Raw genomic sequence first — 21,635 nt, 5'->3', positions numbered from 1 at the left:
TGTAAATGTCATGAAACAAATATTGACCAGTAGTGATACATAGATCTTTGGAATCCCTAGGCTTTATTAGAATTTTTATAATTTATTGGGGCTCCTGGGTAGCTCATTCAGTTAAGTGTCTGACTCTTAATTTCAGCTCAGGTCATGATCTTAGTTTGTGGGTTCAGGCTCCACAGCCTGCTTGGAATATTCTCTCTCTGTCTCTGTCTCTGTCTCTGTCTCTCTCTCTCTCTCTCTCCCTCTCTCTCCCTCTCCCTCCCTCTTCCTCCCTCTCCCTCCCTCTCCCTCCTTCTCTCTCTGCCCCTCACTCCCCTGCTCACACACTTTCTCAAAATAAATAAATTTTTAAAAGTTTATAATTTAGTATTATCAAAATCGTGAAAATTTTATAAAAGATTAAAGTCACAGGGTTGGTTTTTTTTTAATCTTGATAAATTTTAATTGGCTCTTAGGCCACGAGACATGTAAATTTACATGTATCAGTATGGAAGTGTATAAATTTATTAAAACTTTAGGTGCAGTCTAAACAAGTATTAATAATTAGTTAAGTCTTTAACTTTTGTAGCTTTAGGTTCCTTTTCTGTCAAAGAAGCAAATTGGAAAGTATTGTCTATAAGATCTCTTCCAGCCTTAAGATCTTGGACTGTTCTACTTCTTCAGATGCCTGATTCTTACTTTTCTTCTAAATTCATAGTTGGTGGCTTTTAATGGTGATACAAATTATTCTACTCTCTTTCTAATCTGAAATGGCACTGACATACCAGAATGTCCAGCAATGTCAGCATAGTTTTTTATGGTGGCTTTTTCATGGTTTTCAGTGTGACTTAAAAATTAAGTGATGATGACATTGTTTGAACAGTTTGAGCAGCATTGCAAACTAGATGATTTATAAGTCTCATCTCTCTTTTTGGAGTATAATTACTAAATAATAAAAGAAAAATGCCCATGGAAATTAGAAATCATATCTATAGTGCTTGGATCTAGATAATAAGATTCAGATTTAATTATTTTGGGGAAGATTATTTCATGGGTGGTATTACTTTGTGAAGAGTCCCATAATGTCTTTTTATGGTGTTAGCGGTCATTGCTGGTCAGGGCTTACTTAGTTCCTTAATTAATTAGGGGTTATGAAATAGTGGTATTTCAATTTTGTCATTCCTTCTTGAATTTTTGTTGGAATACTTCTATAAAGAGAAACTTCCATTTCCTAGTGTCCTCAACAGGTAACCAGGTAGGTTTTTTTTGGTGTGGGGCAGGCACTGGAGGGGATCAATTATTATGAACTCGTAGATTCAAACATACTTGATTCATTTCACTCCATTGCAGTTATTATCCTTATTAGTATTCTAATTATCCCTCCACTGATTGGCAGAAATCTCTTCAAGTTGGGCTCTGAGTCAGAAACCTAAGAGTCAAAACCAAAGAATCTTTAATAATTTTCTTAATATCTGGAATGACTACTTGTTGAAGCTTATGTTAACCTCTTCTTCATAGAGTCAACCATGTCTCTAAGGAGCCTTGGTTTCCTTTTAATGGGCAATGGTATTTCAAGGTGGCAGTAAAAATAGGGATGTTTGATGTTGGACTGGTCATTGTTTTTAGAGCTTTTCAGTGAAGAGAGCTAGAAAAAAATATGTTTGTGTGTTAGATAACATACTTCAAGGGTTCATACTGATACTTCTGATTCAAATTTAGAACTCTAGGGGTTGGCTTAACCCTTTCTACCTTGTATCTGTTATCTCCTTTTTCCATACTATGAACCCTGTTCCTCAAAGACACTACGGATAAAGAATATCTTATAATGACTCTTTACCTTTGTTCCATATTACACACCAAAAATACTCATAATTAGGGTATCAACTCCAATACCAGAGTAATTACTAAAAAAGTTTAAAATTTTTTCCATCTTCTTCTGTTTTTTAAGTTGTATTTTACCTACGTTTTCAGAGTATATAACATACTATAGTCTCTTTCATATCCCTTTTAAGCTCTTAGTTCTACGTGTAAATATATATTTGATATTCATTGCCAGTGTTGTTGATGTCTCTCCAGTTGTCCTGTCGATAGCTCATTCTCTAGTGGATCCTAAGGAAGGACTCATGGGCATTAGAGTTCCTGATTTCTTACCTGTCAATGACAGTTTATCTGCTGTCTCAATGCTTAAAAGTCACTTTGGCAGGATATAAAATCTTGGCTCACATTTGCTTTTCTTTGAGCAACTTAAATACATTATTACTCCATTTCCTCCTGGCATAGCAAATTACTGCCAAAGTAAATTGAACATCGTATTTTATTTCCTTTATAAGTCACATGGTTTTTTTTGTTTTTGTTTTTTTTATCTAGGTTACTCAAAGTAATTTTTTTTCTTCAAACTCCATTAATTTTACCAAAATATGTCTTTGTGTTGGTCATTCTGGTTCAGATTTTTCCAAGTGTGTAGTGTGGTCTTTCAGTATATGATTTTTAAAGAAAAATGTATTGATTATACCTGTAAGTATTTTCTGTTTGCTTGTTTTGATGTTCTTCTTTGGGTCCTCCAATTACGCATGTTAGGTTTTCTTTGCTTATTTTCATATTTGTCACTTTCTCTCAAATCCTATGTCTCTTTCTTCATTTCTTTTTTATTTCAGAAATGTCCTCCTTTCCTCATCCTTTTTTTTTTTTTTTTTTTAACATTTATTTATTTTTGAGACAGAGAGAGACAGAGCATGAACAGGGGAGGGGCAGAGAGAGAGGGAGACACAGAATCGGAGGCAGGCTCCAGGCTCTGAGCCATCAGCCCAGAGCCCGATGCGGGGCTCGAACTCACGGACTCACGGACCGCGAGATCTTGACCTGAGCTGAAGTCGGACGCTTAACCGACTGAGCCACCCAGGTGCCCCCTTTCCTCATCTTTTTCTCCAAAGACAATATCTGCAGCATTTATTCACACCTCTTTGCCTTTCAATTTAGTCTTCATTTCAGAATTGATATGTTCTTTGATTCCTAATTTTTTTTTTATGTCTCCTGTCACATCATTTCTGAGTTGTTCTCATTCTCATTTACTCTATTTTCACTTCTTGTATCATATTTAAAATGTCTTTTAGCACCTTTGGAAGTATCAGCTCATAGTATTCATTTGTTTGGAGGTATTGTTACTGTTTGTGATTTGTAGTCGTTTGTGATCTGGACAGGGAGAAGTGGCCCTACTTTATAAGGTTGTTTTTCTGGTGCATTCTTCCTGATGAAGTGGCTCTTTATCTCACCTTGCCTCAGTCTGGTGCCCTCATAATTTGGCTTTGGGGGAGATGCTTTTATTGTCACAAATAGGAATTCCATATCAGTAGTTCTGCCACAATGTAACAACTCTAGGTAGAGGGAGCTTATCTTCTGATTTGCTTCTCTGACTTAATTTTAGTAAGTAAATATACAATGTTATTTCCAGAATAAGTAGTATTTAGTAGCAGATTCATGGGTATTTTTAGAAAATACTTGTAAAATAAAGCCTTTTCAATACTGTTTGAAAAAAGATTCTTACAAGAGGTTGATACTTTTAGAAATGTGAAGTGAATACCAATATGATGTTAAACTGTAGATTACCATGCTTTAGAAGTGATGGATTCATTTTTATTTTATGAACATACCTACCCGTTTATGGCTTTTTTAGTATAAGTTACAGGAACATTGTGCAAACCTGCTTTTATAAAAATGTCAGTCTTCTTAAAATACATTAAGCATCAAACATAGTGTAATTGTTCATAGATTTGGGTTCTTGAAAAAAATATAGCATGAATGTGTGTGGTTTGTCTTCCTTTCCCAGCTTTTTATGATTTCATCATGTCTATGAACTAATATATACATATTCTTAAATTTAGGTTAAATGTGCACAGTACTGGCCAACAAAAGATGACCGAGAGATGCTATTTAAAGAAACAGGATTCAGTGTGAAGTTCTTGTCAGAAGATGTGAAGTCATATTATACAGTACATCTACTACAGTTAGAAAATATCAATGTAAGACTTTTCATCCCAAAAGATTGGACCTTATGTGTTGATTTTCTGAATTATTCTTTGTCATTAGATTTGAAGCTTGGGGCTGCACATACATTTCGATATTGTCTATAATACTATATAATCATAATCGTTATGTTTCATATTTATGGTAGCTCTCTGAGGACTCTTGAGAAAACCTAGAAGTTAAGAATTTTAAAGTTCAGCTTGATATATGAGGATTGAAGATAATTTATTAAAATTTCTTGGGGATTGAGAGGGAAAGAGCTTTAGAATGAGGCCATCCTGGATTCACATCCCAGCTCTGCTGTTGAGTTTAAATGTCCTTGGGACCTGTTTCTCAACTTCCCTCATCTGTAAAGTGGAGATTGTAATAGCTCCCTTTCAGGGCTGTTTTGGCAATCAAATGAAGCGGTGTATGCAGAATAGGTGCCCAGTAAACACCGTGGCACTTGGTACTTACAAGAGTAGCAGGCTATTCAAGAAAATAACTTACTGGAATGTTGTTCATTCGAATGATTCACCACAGAGAAATTTGAGGGAAATGGTGAAATAAGTTTAGCATATGGTCTCAAGAACATTTATTTGGATCTTTTCCAGAAATATAAGAATTGTTCCTTATTTTTTGGTTGAGATATGTGTACATGGTGGATTGTGAACCTGCTGCTGTTAAGCTGGGGATCAGGACGTTTCTCCCCCCTTTTACCATCTACCTGTCTTGTGTTGTAATTGGGATAACTGGAAAATATGAAATGAGAGTGATTCTGAGATGCTCTTAGGAGCTAGGGAAACTAGAAAATAGGAAAATGCTGCCAAAAAATAATTTCAGGAATACATCTGTTTCAGTTAACCATTAACTGAATTAAGTGATTAATATGTGATCATTGTCCAAAAAAAGCTTTATAGAGAAGGGATATATAAAGTGCACACGTGCATGCACACACGCGCGTGCACACACACACCACAAATACACGCACTTTTAGTTATGTAGAAATACTTTGTATAGTTGATCTCTTGGAACCCCTCTGTTTTTTGCTGCCCACTCTAAGCACAGGTGCACACAGTGTGCTTAGGGCCCACTCCCAACTGCCCATGACATCCATAACTAAGCTTTTCATGTGATCTCTTAGGTTATCTAAGAAGTCTCAGGGTTGGGAATTACAAGGCTTAGATTTATTTATAAATTTCCCTTACTGTAGTTATTTTGCACCAGCTATTCCATTTACGTATGTCTTAAGTTGCCCTGAGATACATCAATAACTGTTTGTGCAGTGCTTATTCCCAGAAACAGAACTGCTTTTCCATAAACTTCTCATAGTTCTCTGAATCATCTTCTCTTGGTATTTATCCCAAGTACCTCATCTGCTTTGGCATTAAAATTAATTTGGATGGAGAGGGTCATAGATATTTTTCCCTGTTTCTGAAACCTATCCTAATTAAGAGTTGAATAACATGATAAAATAGAATGACTTTTGTATTTTATCATTTTGCAAAGCACTTTTACATATATATCACTTGACCCATATTCTTCCTATGATTTGATAGAGTAAATATTCTTAATATCTCTGTATTTCATGTATTTTTTAAAAACGTAAAATCCATTAGGTTATAGGATTTTTTTCCATAAATAGATTACTCAGCTAATAAGTGACAGGCTCTAGAACTCAAATCCAAATCTCCTGACTTGTAATGATATGGGGCTAAGTCTTTTGAAAAAAGTGTGAATTGTCAAAGTAAAGGAAAACCCTTGGTTTTGAAGCATCTTTCTGGATTTGAGGCCCGCATGTGAACTGGCCAACCATTGGCCAAAACTGTGTTTTAGTTGCTAGCAACTGTGAGGTTTCTTTTTTTTTTTTTTTTTTAAACATTTATTTATTTTTGAGACAGAGAGAGATAGAGCATGAATGGGGGAGGGTCAGAGAGAGGGAGACACAGAATCTGAAACAGGCTCCAGGCTCTGAGCTGTCAGCACAGAGCCCGACGCGGGGCTTGAACTCGCGGACCGCGAGATCATGACCTGAGCCGAAGTCGGCCGCTTAACTGACTGAGCCACCCAGGCGCCCCGCAACTGTGAGATTTCTTATTGGCCTGGTTCAGAGTCCACCATAATTAATAGCAATATTATGTTTATATTCTACTTTACAATCTTTAGTAAGAGCTAGGAATGTTAGAAGAATAAAGTAGCATTTCAGTGAGAAGCAGAATTGCATTTAACTGGGTATTTCAGTTCTGGAACCAGATGGTCTGAGTTTAAATTCCAACTCTGCCAATCCTGGCTGTATGATTGGTCCCACTATTTACCCTCTATGCCTCAGTTTCTCATCTACAGAATGAGGATAAGGACGCACGTACCTCAGGGTTACTGTAAGGGTCAAGTGAATTAATGCTGTTAATAGGCCTAAGACTCCATGCAAGAGTCATAATTATTAGCTTTAGTTGTGTGTATCTGTTTCCTTTGTAATATTATTGAGTTGGGAAGGACTGCAGGAGCAAGGGCAGTTGACCAGAACAAGTTGAGGGAGACAAATACCAAAAGAGAGAGAAAGGTGATAGTGCAGTAGGTGAGTGGTCACCCACCTTACCCTGAGCTGCAGAGAACCAGTTTGCTTCTAAAGGAGTCTGACTTGTATGTATTAACAGGTCTGAGGCCAGGGCTATTGTCTGTGCAGACCCTGCTTTTTTAGAGGCCTCTGGTCTAAGAGAGCAGTAAAGCTGCACGCCAGTGACACTTCCCAGTGTCTTCATCAGAGCTGAGTCTGAACTTTTGCCCCTGAATGAAGAGATTCCATCTTTGCTTTTAAAGTGGCCCCGTGGCTTAAGCTACGGAGGAGCTTTTGCAGGGCTTTTAAAATATAAGGTCATCTAGAGTGCTTATTTGTCTTTCAGGATTTTCTTTTCAGTAGCCCTTCACTATTTTCCATAATATTTTTGGCCAGCTTTATGTTTATCAAGTTCCAGGAATACTATTGTAATGCTGGCTGCCTTCTATTTCTCTGTCCCTGTAGAGTTGCCCAAAACAGGATGAGTGCCTAATTATTGTGATGCTCAGCTGGGATTTGATTCAGAATAGTTTAAACAATTTATCCCACCTGGAATGTTATCTTCTCTTCTCTGCCTATTTATATCCTGCACATCCTTCAGTACCACCTTGTGGCCCATTCCTTACTTAGGTCTTTCTCAACTTATCTCTGACACATTCATTCCTGACAGCTATGATCTTCTTACACTTCTCTCCATAATTTAAATTTTACCATCTTATAGTATAGGTATTTACTTTGACTCCATAACAAGGTTCTCAGCTCCCTATGGATAGTCCTTACCTGTTAACTTTGTACTCCCCTCTGCCATTGCACTGAGTATGTGGTATTCTAAAACACAGTCATGATCCTTCCACCTTGCTCTTAAAAAATCCTTCTGTTGCAGGGGCGCGTAGGTGGCTTAATCAGTTATGCGTCTGACTTCGTCTCAGGTCAGGATCTCCTAGTTCGTGGGTTCAAGCCCCGCATTGGGCTCTGTGCTGATAATTCAGAGCCTGGAGCCTGCTTCATATTCTGTGTCTCCCTCCCTCTCTCTGCTCCTCCCCTGTTCACACCCTGTCTCTCAGAAATGAATAAACGTTAAAAAAAAAAAAAAAAATTTAAAAATCCTTCTGTGGACAATGCAGAAGTCCAGGGCCCAGCACAGCCTGGTCCTTCCTACTTGTCCACCTCCATCTCCTTCAGGCACTCAGGGTTTGTTCTCAAACAGGTTGTTGGTTGGGGGCCCGCACCTCTGTGTATTGCTTTTCTCTCTGCTTAGAATGCAAGCCCCATGCCTACCTGTTTCTGTCACTCTCCTCCTGATCTAGTGAGTTCTGTTCATCTTTCAAAATGAATTGCAGTAACTAAATCTTTAATACAGATTGTACAATGATCATGGCAAAAATTGATGAGGGACTGAACTAAGGCACTTACAGTGAGATACAGATTTGATTAAAAAAAAAATCTGAAAAAAAAAATCTGCATTTAGGAGATAAGGTTCCCAAACTTCGCTACTCCTTCATGTAGAGGAAGTATTAAGTAAATATTTCCAAAACATTGGAAATGTGGAGAGGCTTACAATTGATAGGAGCTTTTTAGGAGCTACAATAGAAGCAATTGGTATAATTATTTCAGAAAAGGTATCTGTTAAGCATTTACCATGTGCAGGCATAAGTTGGGTACTTTACATTTAATGTTTCATTTATTCCTCACAATAGCCTTATAAGGTAAGTACTGTTTGTAACCATTTACAGATGACAGTATTGGGCTAATGAAAGTCTTCTGGGAATATTATCTTGGTACTTCTGTAAATACCTGAAGTGTGAAAATAATTGGGCCTAGGACCAAAGAGCTATATAGATTTCTTTATAATAGAAATATAAATGGAAAATTCACAATCTTATTTATCTGTATAAAATAATAGTTAAACTTGAATTTGAATCACTTTAGGTAGCATACACTTAAATTGCCATAGCTGACTGTTCCCCATTGTCTTATACCTACTCCATTCATAGATTATCTTCCTGGCTTCCATATATAATGAATTAGATATCCTTCAAGGATAGACTTCTCCTTCAACAACTGCAAATAAGATTTTGTCTTAAAAAGAGCAATGAACCACTGGCATTTTTGCAGTGTGGTATACATAACACAGCATTTTACAAAGAAGGTTTGGCAGGCACGTGCACATGGGGATGGAGATGGGGGCAGCCACCTAATTGCGGTTGCAACCAGGTATGTGTGGGGTGTGAGGTCAACAGTGGGAGGGAATGGAAGACGCCAACTGGGCAGCACAGGAGGACTGATGTGATTTGGTAACCTGGGAGAAGAAAAGGCTGCTTCCACTAGTTTTGAAATAAGGAGTTTGTCAAAAATTGTTAAGTCTACGTGTAGAGCTTGTTTGGAATAAAGATGAATTTTGTTTTCGCTCTCTAGTCTTTGGCTACCCTTTTTTCCCTCCTCTCATTTTTTTTCCAGCATGAAGAGGAGGGAAAAGAGATCTAATCAAGCATATAAACATTCCTTTTTTTTATCTCAGTACTAAACATATGGATCTTATTGCTTCATGAAGTGGTCCGTTGGGAACTGTATGATTTTTGTGAACTGTGATTTTGAATCTTGTTTCAGTAGGGGCACATTAATAAAACTAAACTTCTCAAGTTCGTTAATTTGGTCCTGTTAGGGGAAAGAAAAAGACTGATTCTCAAAAACCTATTAGTGGGAAGACTGCATCATACAAACAGTCGTGAACATTTCTGGAAACCGACTTTGAGTATCCCAGACAGCATGACCTGAATTTGAAAAAAATCAAGAGACTGCTAGTCTTGAGCCAAAATCATACAAGCAGAGAAAAAGGAAGCAGTTGCTCAGGATTGTGGGTTAACTATAGGTTTTGAGCCAGGAGGTGATGCAATAAGTGAGCATACAACCACTTGGGAACACTGAGTCACACCCTGCAGAGCACGGCTCGCAGGAGAGCAGGGTTCTGGTGCCACCCCTCCGAGACCTGGGCGCTGCATTGGAGCTCATATGGATCAAGTCTGGCCCTGCTGTGTTATTGTCAGCACTGCATAGTGGCAGATGACCACAGCAGGGCAGTTGTCAGGGGAGAAAAGGGGTTAAACACTCCCACTGAAATCTTAGACCCCATTTAAAGTAAAATGTGACTGAGTTCTCTATGGCTCTGGGCCAGCCAGAGACCAGCCACTTTAGCCCATTCCTCTGTTGGTGTTGTGTTGTTCCATGTCCATTTATGGCTTTGTAAGAGGAAACTGAAGTTTAGCCTTCTTAATTTGGAATGTTTTAAATATCATTTTTAATAAAGTAAATTTAATTCCCTTTTTTTAAATATATAGTAAGATACAGTGTTTTCAGTGTACAGTTCTGAGTTTTGACAACGCATTCAATTGTATAACACCCCTCCCCCATCAAAGTACAGAGCAGCTCCATCACCTTCCCCCTGTGAGTCTTACAAATTTTCCCAGGTTGCCTGTGTAGTCAGCCTCACCCCACTCCCAGCTGCTGGCAACCACTGAGCTGGTTTCTATCCCTATAATTTTGCTTTTTCCATACTGTCATATCAATAGGATTATATAGTATATAGCCTTTAGAGTTTGGCTTCTTTCACTTACCATGCTTACTTTGGAATTTAAAAGGAAATGATTTGAAATCTAGTAATCCCAATGATCACTTTAATTAATAATAGAGAAATCATCTAGTACCTTCAGTATATTGAGAACCTATGGATCAGAGTATCTTTGGAATTGTGAAAGCCGAATGTTAAGAAAAATCAATCGCTAAAAGTATATAATTTGAAATTAAAAAGTTTCTGCATGTATTTTATCAGTGTTATACCTCATATAACCAAATCTGGGATTTGGGAGTCTTAATCTCTACTTAAAAAAAAAAAAAAAGGAAAATTTATTTTCTAAAAAATGAAAGTTAACCTTAATTTTGAAAACTGGTACCAAAAGCACAATGCTGTAATAATAATCTTTAGCTCTTAACCATTAAAAATAACTTTTTTAAATGTTGCTTATATGGCTTCTCCCTCCAAAAACGTCCTATAATGAAACTGAGAAATTGTGCAGAGACATGCTTGAGGGTTACTGCTTCGTTTACAGAAATGAAGACAAGAAGGCACCGAAGTGCTCCTTGGGGCAAAAGCAGCTGGCAGAAGCTTAGGAACATTTTCATAATGAGTTAGTCAGAAATAAAGCTCATCAGGAATATCCAGGAAGTGATAGTGAATGCCAGGCAGGCTTTAAGAGACAGGAAGCATTTAGCATATTGGTAAACCATTTTAGCACATCACAAAGTCATATAAACAGTTTTAGGATTGGAAATTATTGCCATGGGGAAAAGCAGCAATTAGAAGAGCAATTTCAATAAAAAACGTGAAGATTGTTTCTTTAAATTAATTCTTGAGTTGCTTCTCTGAGCCTGGGTAGCACAATCTACAAGATGACTTGTATAATGAGAAAAATTATATCTGAAAAATCTTGGGAGTGCTTAAAAAGGAAACCACTAAAGAATGTAAAATTATACTGGTAGAATTTTTTTTTAATAGAAGAAAAAAACCCATGATATATGAATTAAAATACTGGCAACATGTATGGTTCAGGTTAGTGGCTAAGAACCCAGACTACTGCTTCCGATTCTGGTCTGCTGTTTTCTAAATCTGTAACCTTGGGTAAATTGTTTAACCTTTGGCCTCGGTTTTCTCATCTAGAAAATGAGTTTTAATAGGATTGTTGTATGAGTTGAATACGTAAAAAGCTTAGAACATGCCTGCGAAATAATGTTTTAGAAATGTTAGCTATTATTAATAAATTCCAGATTCTCCTAAAGAACTCCAAACTGGTGTGAGTGATTATCAGAAACCAAATGAAAAATCATGGTACAAAAGTCCATAAGGATTAAAAGCATTACACAAAATACATAATCTCTCTGAAATAGTTTTTTTGTTTTTTGTTTTTTGTTTTTTGTTTTAAGAAATTAGAACTAACTTTTCCCCCCTTGATTTTCACTTTGTAGAGTGGTGAAACCAGAACAATATCTCACTTTCATTATACTACCTGGCCAGATTTTGGAGTCCCTGAATCACCAGCTTCATTTCTCAATTTCTTATTTAAAGTGAGAGAATCTGGTTCCCTGAATCCTGAACATGGGCCTGCAGTGATCCACTGTAGTGCAGGCATTGGGCGGTCAGGCACCTTTTCTCTAGTAGATACCTGTCTTGTTCTGGTAAGTGCTTCTTATGATCTAATTTTAGTCTTGTTTAATTTTTACGGTTTCCACTGGCAGAAGTAAGCTCTAATACCACTATCCCAGAACTGTGATTTTCAAACTTCTGCCTTCTTTCAGAAAAACCTAAACAAACCTCATTTATACCCTTTGAACTGCCTCTTATTTGTGAGAGTGCTGGTCCTGTGTCCAAGGTGATTCTGGAGATCTCCCAGAAGACTGTTTTTTTTTGTTTTTTTCCTGGTAGCTTTATATTACAAAAACAATAAGCCTCCTCCCTCTTTGTTTCTCAAATATAAATTGATACGTAATATTGAATTCCTGCCTCCGCAGACAAGCACTTCATTTCTCTTGCCTGAGTTTCCTTATTTACAAACTAAGGATAATGACACTTTTCCTCACGGGGGTGTTGTGAGAATTAAATGAATTAATACATTTAGAGTACTCTGAAGAGTCTCTGGTATTTTGTGAGATACAAATAGATGTTAGTATTGTTATTCCCCTGAGACTCCGATATGTGCCCCCAAGGGCTGTATACCACCCCATTCCCAGCCCCAGCCTGGATACAGGACATTTTTTAAATGTCCATTTTTCCTTACTTGGGTACAGAGCACCTCTAGAGTATAAGAATAGTTGAGTCTTAATACACCTACCGTATTACTTTACCACTCTGCCTATATGTAATATACTTCAATCAAAAACTGAATTGTTAGGGGCGCCTGGGTGGCGCAGTCGGTTAAGCGTCTGACTTCAGCCAGGTCACGATCTCGCGGTCCGTGAGTTCGAGCCCCGCGTCAGGCTCTGGGCTGATGGCTCGGAGCCTGGAGCCTGTTTCCGATTCTGTGTCTCCCTCTCTCTCTGCCCTTCCCCCGTTCATGCTCTGTCTCTCTCTGTCCCAAAAATAAATTAAAAAAAAACGTTGAAAAACTGAATTGTTATATGGCAATTCATGTAACAATTGTTACATGTAACCAATTGTTACTGGCTAGCTCAGTCAATAGAGCATGCAACTCTTAATCTTGAGGGTCATGAGTTCAAGCCCCATGTTGGGCATAGAGCATACTTGATTTAAAAATAAAATAAATTTTTTTTAAAAAGATGTTTAAAAAAAAGCCAGAGTGTTACATTAAAGTGAACTTTGACATGTTTAAAAACTCTGGTGTCTATTCAGTTAATGGTGAATATTAAAAACTGGATTGTGTGTTTGTGCCTATTCCCTGCCAAACATAACTTCCACTTTTTGTTTTTCATTTGTGGTGAGGAGTACGGTGGTTATAACACCAGATCTATAGTCCAGGGCTGGTGGGGCGGCTCAACAGTGTCATAGTGCATCTAGGCTCTTTCTGTCTTCTCCACCATCTCTAGGTGGCTACTGGACACAGACATGAAGGCAGAAGGGCACTGGGCAAAAAAAATTACTTCTGCCAAGACCTTTAAGAAAAAAAGAAGAGCGCTAATCTCGTGGGTTTATCTTTACATTAAGCCAGAACTGGCCATAAATCCTTCCTTAGGCAAACACTGGCCAGACTGAATGAGATTACTGTGATTGGTTTGGAATCAGTTGTATATCAGCTAAAGGCTTCCACCTAGTGCTTGAACAGTTGAGGTGTGGGGGTGATGGTGGATTGGGGTGCCTGTTTTGTACAGAAAGAGTTAACAGCTGCAGTGGTAACTTCTTGTTCTTGGGGGACACACATTGCTCATTGTAAAGCGCTTAGCAGCTATCCTGTATTGCTTCTTTTCCCTAGACCCTAACAACAGAAGGCTTGAATAATTTTTACCTTTCTTGCAGATGGAAAAAGGAGATGATATTAACATTAAACAACTGTTACTGAATATGAGAAAATATCGAATGGGACTTATTCAGACACCAGACCAACTCAGATTCTCATATATGACTATAATAGAAGGAGCAAAATTTATAAAGGGAGATTCAAATATACAGGTAAATTTTTTTAGGGGAAAAAATACCTGTGTATTATATATGATTAGCATCAAATAACTGCACTCCATTTAAGCACATATTTTCTCCCTTCCTTCCAAAAAGCATATTTACATTCACGTGGTAAATCCAGCTGGCTGTCTTAAAACTAAAGTTTAAGCTTATTGCCTCATACATACCTCAGCCTCATGTTAAATCCTTCCTGTTACTCAAAAGCCCCAGTGGGAATAAGATTTCATTAAAGAAAGCAAAATGTTTATGTAAGGAGGGTATAAGCATTTAAGTATTAAAATAAACCAGAAATTGTTTGTACTTTCAGCTCATTAAAAACCTGACCTGTGATTATAGAATAATTCATGTAATAAATACTTAATTTTATAACAGTGAGCAACTTGAGTACTTATGGCAGACATAATGAAATTCTAGTACAAAGTTATGTTTCTCTGGGTTGCTGGCTGTACTCTCATGAAGATATTTTTATTCCACATTTGCAAAGACTATGTTCAAAGACTGATACCAGAAATCTGTGTAATGTACTAACATAAAATGTAAAATAGAAACAGAAATAACAACAGACCCCCATTTCTTGTCTGATCTGATCACATAGTATTGAACATAAGTCGATAAAATCTCTTTATGTTTCTCTTATGAACACATATACTGGGTCTTTCATATCTGTGATTACTAGCCAAGACAGGAATATTCTGAATAAACCGCCTTTTATAACTCAGATCAGGCCATCTGTCGTAATGGAATTAAATATAAGTTAGGTGTCGTGTAGATTTCAGAGACATTAAAATATTCTTAAGCAGTTCTGTTCCTCAGCTAACTCTTCTCATCATTAGTATAATTGTAACTATTCAAGACAAACTATTATCGGTGAGATTTTAAAGTTTTATTAAAATCATTGGGGCGCCTGGGTGGCGCAGTCGGTTAAGCGTCCGACTTCAGCCAGGTCACGATCTCGCGGTCCGTGAGTTCGAGCCCTGCGTCAGGCTCTGGGCTGATGGCTCGGAGCCTGGAGCCTGTTTCCGATTCTGTGTCTCCCTCTCTCTCTGCCCCTCCCCCGTTCATGCTCTGTCTCTCTCTGTCCCAAAAATAAATTAAAAAAAATAATAATAAAATAAAATAAAATCATGGGGCGCCTGGGTGGCTCAGTCGGTTAAGCGTCTGACTTCGGCTCAGGTCATGATTTCACGGTTCATGAGTTCAAGCCCCACGTCAGGCTCTGTGCTGACAGCTCAGAGCCTGGAGCCTGTTTCAGATTCTGTGCCTCCCTCTCTCTCTCTGACCCTCCCCCATTCATGCTGTGTCTCTCTCTGTCTCAAAAATAAATAAACGTTAAAAAAAAATTTAGAGTTTTATTAAAATCTTGCCATTTGCAACATCATGAATGGAGCTAGAGAGTATAATACTAAGCGAAATCAGAGACAAAGATAATTACCATATGATTTCGTTCATATGTGGAATTTAAGAAACAAAACAAGCAAAGGGAAATAAAGTAAGAGGCAAACCAAGAGACTTAACTGTAGAGAACAAACTGATGGTTACCAGAAGGGAAGTGGGTGGGGAGGTGGGTTAAATAGGTGATGGGGATTAGGAAGTGCACTTGTGTTGATGAGCGCAGAGTGATGTATGAAATTGTTGAATTACTAAATGGTGTACGTGAAACTAATATAACAATGTATGTTAACTGGAATTAAAATAAAAACTTTAAAATGAAGAAAGAAAAAAATAAAGTTCATTTAAAAGGTTTTTTTTCAAATATTTATATAGCATTAAAGAATACTCTTTAATAAAGAGAAATATTGCATCAGTCCACAAGGTAGTATGTAGCTTAGCTTAGCCCACAAAGCATGAGACCCTTCTTCCATTAGGAAAATGTCTTTTATATCCCAGTGAACTCTCCAGTTTAAATCTGGAGTTTAAAAAAGTTAAGTAGTTATACCAGACTTTTTTCACAGACTTGTATGTTCCCTAGTTGTTTCACTGCTCATCTCCTGGATGTTCTTAACACACTAATTGTAGGGAAAGTGTGCCATCCTTTGGATAGTATCTCTCCCTCCACTTTAAAATTTTTTCAAGTTTCTTTAGTTTCAGAAAATATACACACTTACTTTGAGAATCTTTTTCACTACAGAGATGAATTTTATGAACATACTTTTTGTGGTCTTTATTATTATGACAGTGTAGTTTGTGACGTGGGAGAGTTTTTTCTGTCTCAATTTATATGGTACGGTGTAGCCATCAGAATCTCCTTTTGGCTTCATTAGCACTTCATACAAACCCAAGGCATTCTCTGCCCCTTCTTCAGGAAGACATTGGAAATGTCTCTGTATTTTTCAGGTACTAAGGATCAAAAAAGCCTATTATCCATTTGGAGGGGTCAGTTTCCACAGAAATGATCTTAAGGCTCCTATAATTTATATGTGCTGTAATTTTTTAAATTATAATGACTATCTGTATTTTAATGAGTAAATATGTATGGGTTTATCTTACATAGATATTTTTCTCCTCCTGGAACTTTGCTATAATACTGTAGCCATTAACCACATATGTTACTGAGTACTTGAATTATGGCTAGTTGGAATCAAGATCTGCTTAAAGTGTAAAATACATACCAGATTTTGAAGATTAAATACAGGGAGAAAAAGTATAAAATATCTCAATAATTTAAAAAATATTGATTATATATCTAGGGCACCTGGGTGACTCAGTTTGTTGTCTGACTCTAGATTTTGGCTATGGTCATGAACTCACGGTTCATGAGTTTGAGCCCTGTATTGGGCTCCGCACTGACAGTGTGGAGCCTGCTTGGGATTCTCTCTGTCTTCCTCTCTCTGTCCCTCCCTTGCTCTCTGTCTCTCAAAGTAAATTAAAAAAAAAAAAAAAAAACACTTTAAAATATTGATTGTATGTTCAAATGACAGTGTTTTTTATATTGGGTTAAATAAAACATAGCTAAAATTCATCTTTTTTTAACACAGCTGCTAGACATTTGAAAATTGTAAATGTCACTATATTATATTTCACTGGACAGTGCTGTTCTAGAACCTTAGCTTAGAATAAAAATCTAAGAAAAGGAAAGTTCCCCGAAATCCTAAATTATAAGATCTAAAGTTAATGTAGAAATCCCAAACTGCATGAATATAACTGTAGCCCATGAAATTGTCTCTTTTGACATACAAGGATATGATAGCCAATTTATAAAATGACTCTTCTTTCTCTCCATATGCCTACCTCCTCCTCTTTACCTCTGAATTTTAGGGAAAGTTAATATTTATAAGAAGAAGGAAGCTTCTTTCTATGTGAGCATGGTGGCCAGGGGTGTGGGAGGGTGATACTTCCTGAACCTGTGTCCCCCCAGAGAACTGTCTGTTCAGCAGCACCCAAACCATATTTCTTAGTCTCTGTTATTTGTTCCTAAAGGGGATATCTGTCTTCACCTTCAGTCTTAATTTAGATTTGTATTGTGTGAGTGGTATTTTCATTATTGGATACAGTTTTATGTTAGTGTTCCTATGAAGGTTTTTGACATATGTGGATATAAAGTGATTTAGAACCTGTCAGGAGAAAGGAGAGCTGTTAATATACACATCAAAGGTGATTGTTTCTGAAATCAATAAATACATGCTACATAATTTTAATCATTGGGAATTTCCAATGACCTTGACCTACGTAGATAAATACAGGTAAGTTCTAGTTGTCTCTAAAAACATCATTTACCGTACATCTTTCTTGGAACATGGCTGGGCATAAAAACACATTGTAGTTACTGGTATTACCACATATTAGCACACTCCCGGTATCCATGGTGACAGCAAACTTCACAGAGTAAAATATCCAGATTGGCAATTCAGAATTAATCTTGTAAGATTAAGATCTTGTAAGATCAAGTTTAACTGCTCCTTCGAGTGACTTTCTTCAGTGAAAGTTGGGTAGGGTGGGGTTGCAGGCACTGTGCAGGGTGATGTGCAGGCAGCACGTGATGTGTGGGGTTTCGTTCAGTGTGAGTGTAGAATTAGAAAGGGAGATGAGAAACTCTCAGTCCAGATAAGCTGTCCTCCAGGCCTTCAGATGAGAGGTTGAATGAAGTAGCTGAGGGCAGTATTGATTCCTTGGTTCACCAGTCAGCAGTGACAAGCCTAGGCAGATGATTCTGGAGTGCCTGCTTGCTTGTGGGTCACAGGGAAGGCAAAGTTGAGTGAGTTTGCTGCCCAGAGACATGGCAAAATGACATTTTCTTTAAAAATTCACTAGCATTAAATACCTCCTTTCCTCCACTCCCATCCCTTTTGCTGAATCCTTTTCATGTTGACAGATTCTGAAATTTGTTGCATATTCTGGGAAATGGTCCAGTAAGACTTGATTTTTGTCATTGTTTTGTTTATTGACATTGTTGAGTTTTGTCCAAGTATAAGGCCAAGTTGTTATAACTAGGACCCAGTGAAGAATTGAAATTAAAAAAAAAATTTTTTTTTGAACAGCCTAAATTCTGGAGACAATTTCACATTTTTATTGGGTACTTTCTTAAACTATGTGGTATCTGAAATTGATGAGCTTTTCACAGGTACAGTTAATCAGGGATTATAGCATTAAAATCTGGGCCTGCTGTTCATTAGCTGCATAACCTGGGCAAATTACTTCTGTTCTTTCAGCCCATCTCATCTGCAAAAGGGGATAATCATAGCAGAGGTAGCACCTCCCTCCTGAGGTTCTTCTGAGGATTAAGAGCTGGTGCAGTTGAAGTTTTAGGTCAGTGTGGGTATAGTAAGTACTTGAGAAGTTTCCCCACATGCATCTTCAATATACAAAATGCTGTCTGGACTGAGTAACAAAAATGTAAAACAGGGGAAGAAAGAAACCTGGCATAGTCATCTGAAGTGAAAACATCTTACTCTTGGAGCACCTGGGTGGCTCAGCCACTCTTGGTTTTGGCTCAGACCATGATCTCATGGCTTTGTGGGTTCGAGCCTCGCATTGGGCTCTACACTGGCAGTGCAGACGGAGCCTGCTTGGGATTCTCTCTCTCTCTCTCTCTCTCTCTCTCTCTCTCTGTCTCCCTCCCTCCCTCCCCTACTCATGCTGTTTCTGTCTCAAAATAAATAAATAAATAAACTTTAAAAAACACATCTTACTCTTACGTTTCATTACAACTGTTTCTCAAATATTGGCACAATGTTCTTTCTGGATGTGGTTTACATCACATCCTATGAGGTCCTTGCTTAGGAGAGGTTGGTTCCATTCCATTATTTCTCACATAAGTTCAGAGACTTCTTTCATTGATGTCTGTCTTTCTGGCCTCATCTCTCAGGGCCAAGCTCCACATGTTCTTCATCTGCTTAGTCAGATTGTACCATACTGTATTACACCCTGTCCTCCAAATGTAGCAAATTACAAAATTTTACATTCTCTAAGTGTTTTGTAAATTACTTTTAAAAAGAGACACATTAATTATGCATCGCAATAAAATAGCTATATATGGGAAAGGTGGAATGTGGTAAAATGCCTTTTTCCTTTTTAAGTCCTCTGTTGTAGGGTAGTGAAACAAGTTCGAAACTAATTTATCAGTGTATCAGTGAATTTTCCAGGGATTTTTTTTTTTTAATCTGAATATATAAGCATTGTTTTTAACCATGCAGTTTTTTAACCAAAGCAACTCCAGGGAAAGATTGTTTCACTACGTTCCAGACTAGTATAAATTACAGTGTTACATCTCTGTTCAAGAACATTAAAATCCTCAGGCAGTAAGTTACAGAATCTCTTATTCATTAGATTCCAGACTCCATGCTTCTGTGATAGGATCTTCTAAGAGGGCCACCCCTGTCCATACCAGGTCATTTTGCACCAGTTTCAGAGTCACAGATCATCCAAACCATTGGCTCTTGCTGCCACCTTTTCTAGTCTTGTCATTGTCAGAGAGATGGATTGTTGTGTTCCCAGCCCTTGAAGGACTTGAGGTGTTCCCATGCCGAGGTTATGCTTGTCTTCTCCCTCTCTGGCTAGCACTTTGTCACTGCCTTCATCTTCCAGGTGCTCAGGTACACTTTGTACCTCTTCCTCTCTTACAAGGGATGGTGACATTGAGGGCAAAGGAATCTAACATTTGCCAGACATGGTGCTAGGCATGTTATGTCTCATTAATCACAACAGGTGATGATAGCCTGTTTGACAGATGAAGGAAATGGAATTTCTCTTCATCTTGGTCTAAATCCCGCCTCCTCTATAAAGTCCAAGCATGCTAGCAGAGTTTTCTCTAGCCTGGTGATGGGCTTGCTACCTGAATCTGCTAGCATATGTGGTAGGAAAAAACCAAATTAAAGTCCTCTGGCATCAGAGAGACCTGCCTGGAGATCTCACTGTTGTTTCTCCACCAGACCAGACTGTGGCAAGGAACTAGGACATGCTAGATCACATTCAAATGCCATCTTGGTCACTGTTTCCAGTGATAACATACCTGTGGGTTAGGAGTCCAGCAGAATCCGGCTTTGGCTAAAATCTTCCTATGACTCATAGTTTGGTGAGGTCCTGGTATGGTTTATCTTAAATAGGTTAAAGTCCACTAAATTTCATTAAGATTTAACTATATAGTGATGTATATAAATATTAAATGCTATATTATTTTTTAATTTTGAACTTACCCATCTACAAGAGGTTTTGGTAAAATGGCTTTTTTTTTGTTTGTCAGCATCACAGGGTTTTCTTAAGTTGAATCTAGAATTTCAATTCATATATCCTTCTTATTTAAAGAAAACCACAATTTTAGTATTTGCATTTGTTTTTCATTTCTCTTCCCTACCTAGAAACGGTGGAAAGAACTCTCTAAGGAAGACTTATGTCCTGCTTTTGATCATTCACCAACCAAAATAATGACTGAAAAATACAATGGAAATAGGATAGGCCTAGAAGAAGAAAAACTGACAGGTGACAGATACACAGGACTATCCTCTAAAATGCAGGATACCATGGAGGAGAACAGCGAGAGGTAAGCTGATGGCAATAGTATGCTTAAAAAGATGAGACTTTTTTATTTTAATAAATTCAGTGGATATGAACTAATATAGGACTTTTGTTTATTGAATTAATGTAGCTATTCACTTATTACCTAAGGGTATTTGAGTAGTATATGATGACATTGTTGATCTCAAAAGCGCTTTGGCCCTATTATGAGGCCAGTACTGATAGAAACCAGTTGGAAAATGGCTTAACTCAATACTAACTTGAGTGCTATAAAGTTAATATAATTAGATGCTAAAACGTACAGTATATAGAAAATAAGTTGTACGAATACCTAACATTTGTACAAGTATTCGTGTTCATATTTATGGTTGTAATGGAATTGATAATATGCCTTTAATGAAATGATAAAATAGTTAAATGAATATTTAAGCATCATTCCATTATTGGAAGGGGAAGAGTCTTTTAAAAAAAAAAAATTACACAAAATGCCCTTTTATACTTTCTGAAGTATAGGAATATATACTTTCTTGAAGCCATAGGAATCTGTAAACGATTTCAGTTTTTAAATTAAACATTTCCATTTCTAAGGCTCTGATTATCTCTCACCAGTTAGGAAGCTGGTATCCTCAGGTATGAGTGAAAGAGCTCATTCATTTCCTCTCTTCATCTGTCAGTGATGTTCTCTCTCTTCTTTTTGTCAAATAGCTTTTTGTGGAAAATTGCATGTTGTAGTCCTGTTTGTTAACACTGGGATTTTGGGGCACCATGAAAATTTCTCCTATACATTACAGTAGCTTCACTTCTGTTCTCCTATACATTACAGTAGCTTCACTTCTGTATTTCACCAGTATAAAAATTACCTGAAATCCTATGACAGGTAACATGACAATAAATACATATGTGTTATTATGTATTGTACTGAAGAGTTTAGTGACTTAGCAGTGTTACTCCTTATTTATGGCTCTAGTGGTTTTAAAC

General features: G+C 37.4%; 1 protein-coding gene across 5 annotated transcripts in view; it reads left to right on the top strand.

Moving 5' to 3' along the window:
* The window catches only part of PTPN2 (protein tyrosine phosphatase non-receptor type 2), an 85,681-nt gene that overhangs the window by 52,604 nt on the left and 11,442 nt on the right, over nt 1-21,635 (top strand). For all 5 annotated transcript variants that reach the window (XM_058692788.1, XM_058692789.1, XM_058692787.1 and 2 more), the window contains 4 exons: nt 3,855-3,992; nt 11,546-11,755; nt 13,548-13,700; nt 20,501-20,682. In XM_058692788.1, coding sequence (XP_058548771.1) covers nt 3,855-3,992; nt 11,546-11,755; nt 13,548-13,700; nt 20,501-20,682 — 683 coding nt within the window. The remainder of the gene's footprint in view (nt 1-3,854; nt 3,993-11,545; nt 11,756-13,547; nt 13,701-20,500; nt 20,683-21,635) is intronic.

Source organism: Neofelis nebulosa, chromosome 11, assembly GCF_028018385.1.
Source record: "Neofelis nebulosa isolate mNeoNeb1 chromosome 11, mNeoNeb1.pri, whole genome shotgun sequence".
Classification (NCBI taxonomy): Eukaryota; Metazoa; Chordata; class Mammalia; order Carnivora; family Felidae; genus Neofelis; species Neofelis nebulosa.
Note: the sequence above shows the minus strand (reverse complement) of the source record. Positions and strands in the feature narration are given on the sequence as shown.